The 6,381-nt window shown below is 55.0% G+C and overlaps 1 protein-coding gene across 1 annotated transcript in view; it reads left to right on the forward strand.

The window, feature by feature from the left end:
- Positions 1-3,641: 3,641 nt before the first annotated feature.
- The window catches only part of LOC104488920 (LON peptidase N-terminal domain and RING finger protein 1-like), a gene marked incomplete at both ends in the record, with an annotated part of 9,125 nt that continues 6,385 nt past the window's right edge, over positions 3,642-6,381 (forward strand). The window contains 2 exons of the mRNA XM_010131018.1: positions 3,642-3,760; positions 4,396-4,537. Coding sequence (XP_010129320.1) covers positions 3,642-3,760; positions 4,396-4,537 — 261 coding nt within the window. The remainder of the gene's footprint in view (positions 3,761-4,395; positions 4,538-6,381) is intronic.

Genomic DNA, 6,381 nt, shown 5'->3' on the forward strand with positions numbered 1-6,381 from the left:
CCCGCGTCCGGGACTGTGTCACCCGCGGGGACGCGCAGGAAGCCCTGAGGATGGCACAGAGAGGAGTCGAGCTGGGTAAGCACCAGTGGGCCCCCGGGGCTGCCGGGGTGGGTTGGGGTGTGTGGATGCTGGGGGCGAGGGGCCAGCCCTGCCGCTGAGATGGGGGTGTGCAGGCTGTGTGGTTGGAGCAGGCAAGTACTAGCGTGGGTCACTTCGTCCCAGCACCCCAGTGCCCTCCGTGGTCCAGAGCGGGGAGACCTGGGAAGCTGGAGGTGTTGGAAAGGCAGGGTTGGTGGGGATGGAGAGTGGGGATCCAGCTGCTGGGCATTTCGTCCGTGTCCTCAAGGGGTGATGAGAGGGGACGTGCGGCTGGGGAAGCCCCACTGCTCATTTCAGCTGCCAGGGCCCCGCTGGGCAGCAGGCACTGCCTGAGTCCCATCGGCCACGTGCTTCTGGCGTTAGCAAAAGGCCAGAGAGGAAAGAGCAGGCAACAGCTTCTTGCACCTTGCCACCCAGCCATATTTCAGGGTCAGAGGAAGAGCTCTGCTGGGGGGGTGGTGGCCATTATATGAAGTAGCGGGACTTTTCCAGTCCAAGACAGACACATCCTCGCCCCCAGAGCCTGGCAAGGACACAGCCTTGGCTGAGCTCCTGCCCCAGCCCCATGGCACAGGGCAGGGTGTCATGTCTGTCTCTGTGTGTGTCCACAGCCCCTTCTGCAACCAGCTCTGACAAAACATTTGCCTGCAGGGTCAGGATCGGGCCCAGGGGTGTTGATCTGCTTTAATGTGTGGCTGTAAGTGGATTTATGGAGAGTAATGCTTAAATAAAAGGGGTTATACAATGCGTCTGGAGCAGGGGGTTGGGGTGGCGAAGGCAGAAGCTCCTTTCTCCACCGGCGTTACTATGACAGCAGTCAGCTCTCCTCCTGCGGCGCAGACACTTATTCATCGCCTGCTGCGAGGCAAGTGCCAGAGGCTCTGGGTATGCCTGGAACCAAAGGGCTGAGCGAACCGGCCGATCCTGGTGTTGGCAGCAGAAAGCAGTTCCCTTTGTGCATCCTCCCAAGGCGTCTGTCTCAGCCCCTGCACACCCATCCTTCAAAGCAAATGGATAGGTGCGGTTCTCTCCTGCTGTTCTCCTTATTGCCAGGCTTTTGGCTGATATATACAATTATGCATCTGTTTTTAAAAAGCCTAGTGAGTATAATAGGGAAACATTCGGAGCTCTTGGTCTTCCCTCCACGCTCCGTTCTCCGAAGGACAGGGCAAGTCTGACTTAGGGCAGAGGAAATGGCAATCACAGCCTCAGCTCCCGTGAACCTGCGCTTGCTCAGGCTCAGCCACGTGGGTGGTGCTTTTGGGACGTATTTTCAGGCTGCACAACTGCTCCCAGGCTCCCCTTTGCTTTCAAATGTAACCACTGAAAATGTTTGACCCGCAAGAACGGGGTTTTTTTTGCGGTTCAGTGTCGCACTGAGGGCCAGTTTGCAGCGCCCCATCCAGCAGCTCTCTTTGCTTGGGAGAAGATAATTTGTCAACTCTTTGTCTTCTGGTTTTTTTAAGTGAACAACAACAAAAAAAAAATGCCCTGTAACACGGGAAGCCCTCTGGCATGCCTGGAGCGGGGGAGTGCTATCAGTCACTCACCAGCTGCAGGGCTGCCAGCTGGCTGATGTCCCTAATGTCTAATGATATCATCGATCAAAAATAGCTGCAGCAGGAAAGAAATGCAGAGTTCATAGCCCATTTTACATGTTTTTATTTACCAAATCAATCGCTTTGTTGCTGGGCTGCACAAATGTTCACCTGGGTTTGCCCAAGTGGAAAATAAGCCTCTAGACTTTGTACCCATTTATTCATCTCTACCTGTTGTTAGGGTTGGGCATATTTTTGTCTCCAGATGTGAGCTTGTGGGACAGGGTACCAAGCAGCAAGTTCGCACGTTTCCTGACCTGAGCGCTAAGATCCTGGCTGACGTTATAAATGAAAATAAGCTCTGAGGGATCAGGTGTTGCTCTGCTGCACAGCTCAGCATGGCCAGTGCAGCCTTGGTGCGGGAGTGGCAAGGGCTCTCTGCCACTCTCCGGGTTATGGTAGAGAGCGAGGTCTCCCTGTGCTCCACACTGGGCACAGGGGATGAGAAGGCAATAGCTGCGGCAGAGCTTCCTCCTCCATAATAAGATGTGGTGGGTGCCCGAGAAGATGGGTGGGTGCCTGGGCATGGTGACAGTGGAGGCAGGCAGGGTGCGAGCAGGTGCTTGAACTGGGCTGGGAGGAAAGGCTGCCAGGGTTGGGAGCGCTGGAGACATCATCAGCAACAGCGTCTTCTGATGCTTGCTGATGGGCTGCCGGCCAGGGCCCTGGACCCAGCTAGCCCTGGAGGGAGCTGCTGGCCCTTCAGCAAGGTGATGTTGCCCGCACCACTTGGCTGCAGTAAATGCAGGACCAGGACCTGCAAACAGTACCTAATTGATGATACAAAGCAACAGCGTCTTCTGATGATTGCTGATGGGCTGCCGGCCAGGGCCCTGGACCCAGCTAGCCCTGGAGGGAGCTGCTGGCCCTTCAGCAAGGTGATGTTGCCCGCACCACTTGGCTGCAGTAAATGCAGGACCAGGACCTGCAAACAGTACCTAATTGATGATACAAATTTGGCCTCAGAGCCAGCATCCTGCAGCATGTATGCTGGACCTACTGTTGTCCCAGTAGGGGCTGGGAGCCAGTGGGGACCCACATGACACTGGAGGCCTCCGCAAAGGGGATAGAGAGCAGCGGGGCCCGAACCCCAGCCCTCAGCAGCTGTCAGCACCGGGCGGGATGCAGCGCTGGGTGCACAGCCCCGTTGCTTTAGCTGGAAAGCCAGCACAGCACAGGATGTAGGTCACCTCCATGGAAAACTGTGATATAACAGGGTGGGTCTGGGAATCGCTGCAGTTCAAACCCACAAACATCACCACACCTGGTTACTTCATGAATGTGGGATTTTGGGATGTTGCTTGCTCATACATCCCGACATCCCCCACCCTTATTCCCCTGCTGGCAGTGCTGGTGGGAAGGGAGGTCTTTATGGTTCCCCCGAGCCTGGAGAGAAGAGGGTCTCACTGCCTGTTATTTAAGGAGTGGGCAGAGCATGTGGGGTGCTCAGCATTTGGGGTGTCATGGCCAGAAGCACCCGAGGGAGCTTCATCTCAGCCTTTTCTTATACTTAGAAATCCTGAGTCACATGTTGGAGGCAGATCCTTGCACCTCCCTGGTTTCTCCTCTGCCCTGGGAGAGCGGTGGAAGCTCCCTGGTGTTTTGTGAATTCAGGTCTCTGTAGCTGCAGGCTTGTTTGGTAACATGTTATTGTGGCTCTGCTGGGTGAATCACATCTCAGAGCCTCCTGTGGGGACTATGCGTACGGTACAGCCTTTATGCTGCATCCCAAAAGGATGGATGAGAGCTGAGATCTCAGCATGGCTGAACCCTAAGGCAGTGGTGAGGCCCCCTGGCTGAGGATGTTTGGCGGAGATGGGGAAAACAAAGGGAAGAGCCTCACAGAGTTTAAAACTAGATATTTAAGGGTAATAACCTCTTTGCAGAGACTTATGAGGCCTCACCATGGGCTCGTCACCTGAGCGACAACATTTCTCTTTCCAGATCCGGACGCCAGCTCCCTGCGGCTGTGCCGAGCAGAGGCATTCATGGCGCTGGGGCAGCACTCACGGGCACTGGAGGACCTGGACGCCGTGTGCAGGGCTGAGCCTTTGGAGCACGAGGTGAGTGGAGGAACCCGTTGGTTCACTGTGCTCAAAGCCAAATCTTACTGTACAGGAGCTGTTTTCTCCTTTCCTGAATTCTCCTGGCTACCGGACTCAACCTGCTCAGAAATACACTTGCCAGACCCATTAAGCTGCAAATCCAGGCTGCAAGCGTGGCAGGAGAGGTCCAGAGCCGTGCCTGTTCTTGCTGGTGTGCAGGCGGTGAGGGCACGTAGCCGTGCTGGTGCAGAGGGTCACGGCTGGTTGCTCAGGGAAGTGTTGGCCAGAGGCTGAGCCGCCCTTGGAGGAGGCAGCCCTGGGAACTCACTTGGTGATTTGTGAAGCACACGTTGGCAATAATTTCATGGCTTCAGAGGCAGAAGCTCTTGACTTCTTCTCTAGGTCTCTGTAGGGTTTGTTTGCTTGGCTTTTGCAACTGCTGCATTTTGGGAGGGTCCTCTTTTATGAGAACCTGGCTGCAGGTGGACCTGTCTTTTTTTAGACAAGCAGCGGCATGTCCGAGTGCTTTGGCCTGGGATGGGAGCAGGCAGGAGGCCGGAGGGAGATTCCCTTGGGGCTTGCATGGTTGCTGAAGGGGCACATGCTCAGCTGGTCACTGTCTTATAGTCACCACAGGTTTTTCTGCTCTACAGGGCTTCTTCAGGAAAGGGAAGGTGCTTCTGGAGATGGGACAGAGAGCTGAAGCCCTGGTGGCATGGCAGCACTGCCTGACGCTTAATCCTGATTTCCACCCTGCTCGGAGAGAGATGGAGAAGGTGTGTGGGCTGTACCATAGTGGGGTCCCTGCCCTCACATCACACAGGGGGATTCCCTTGCCCTCTGAAGGACTTGAAGCATCGTGGTCGTGCTGCTCTGGCCAGCAGTGGGATCAAGGGTAATCAGGTCCTGGTCCAAGAGCCTTCCCATCACTCTGATGAAGTTTCATCCATGAAGAAAACTCCCCTCCCTCAGTTTATATCTCCCTGTCTCAGGTTTTGCAGCATTTAGATGCTGACACAGCATGAGGTGGGCTTTGAGGCAGCATTAGTAGTCACCCAAGGCAAAGCCGCCAGCCAAAAGCTCCCACTGGAGAGCCAGTGTCTTTTCTGTAGCTACTGGTGGGGCCTCTGGCAGTGTCTGGCAGGTGGGGACTTCATGCCCTGAGTGGATGCTTGTCCTCCAGGAGAGAAGGGGCAGGGGAATGGGGAATGGCCTTGTACCCCCCACAGCTCACTCCCTTCCTGCTCTTTGTGAGTGGTAGAGCACATGGCTCCCAGCCCTTAAAATACACTGGTTTGTTCGCTGCCTCATGCTTCTTCCTTCCATATGCTCTGCCAAGGCATTTGTTTGACAGAGAGCTCAGCCAGCGCTGAAACCAGTAACCCCGACATGCCGCGTGGCAAGCAGGAGGCTGATTTGGCTAAAGAGGGAGCTTGGCAGCCTACCCACCTCCCTGCTTCCTTCTCCCAGCAACCCCTGAGCCCTGCTTTCTCCTTGCAGATACTCATGCGAGAGGATTCTCCTCAGCTGTGCATGGCTGCTGCATGCCCGCGTGATGTTCACCGGGGCTCGACTGGTCCCCAGGTCGATGGAGGGAGCCCTGTGCTCCCATCATCTTCTGCACAAGCTCAGGTAAGAGAGCCTGCAACCAGCTGAGGTTGCAGTGGGGTGTAATATCTTTCTGGGACATCCCAAATGGAGGTTTTCCAGTGATGGGAAAGGAGGTGTGATAAGGGGAGGCTGTGCAGGATCATAGCCATGTGCACGTGGTTGTGTGCTGGGATGAGAAGCTGCATAGTGGAGGGTGGGAGAGCAAACACACAATTGGAGCTATGGGGACTGGAGAAACCATGGAGGCTCTTTCTGTCCCCATTCCTCTCCCAGTTTTATTCTGCAATTCTTCTGGCAAGATTTTAGACTCTCGTGTTTAAAACGTGCATGTCACACTACATGCAGGGGAAAAAAGTGCCGGTTTTAATGTCTTTGCTTTATCCTTGGCTTTGTCATTTGTTCTTCACCACGTCTAGGATCAGGAGGGAGAGCTGGTGGATGGCAGAGGGGACACAGGGTCTGAGCATGACCAGGGAACGGCCTCTCTTTCCCAAGCAGGGCGATGGCAGGAACCGGAGACTGCAGCAGAGAGGCAGGGCCGGTGGTTGGTGGGTGAGTATCGTCCAAGTACCAAAACCTCGTCTCGTGGAAAATATTTGTTTTAAATCCATTCAGGCACTGAAAACTTAGTGTTTGTGCTGTGTGCCAGCTCAGTGAGCAGACATCCCAGGGGCACACGATGGGCACCTCTGGCTGCCCCTCATGTATGTGAGGAGGATCTGATCTACCTGTGTTGAGTTGGTGAACCTACACCAAACGTTTGGGTCTAGCTTGATGAGAAGTTCTTGCTCAAGCCAGGCATCAGTTGTTCCCTGTGTGGCGTCAGGGAGAGGATTCCCTTGGTTCCTGTGGGTTTAGATTTAGATTAAATAATCTTGCCATGCACACAGCTTGTCATGCATTGGGGTAAGTGGCACCTCCACTGGCATTAACTTGCCATCAGCATCTAGCCAGATGGCTGCCACGTACCTGGATTTGCATGTAGCAGTGACAGTGACTCATGGCAGGTCTCCAGAGACCTCCACCTG

The sequence above is a fragment of the Buceros rhinoceros genome, unplaced genomic scaffold (assembly GCF_000710305.1).
Source record: "Buceros rhinoceros silvestris isolate BGI_N320 unplaced genomic scaffold, ASM71030v1 scaffold6092, whole genome shotgun sequence".
NCBI lineage: Eukaryota > Metazoa > Chordata > Aves > Bucerotiformes > Bucerotidae > Buceros > Buceros rhinoceros.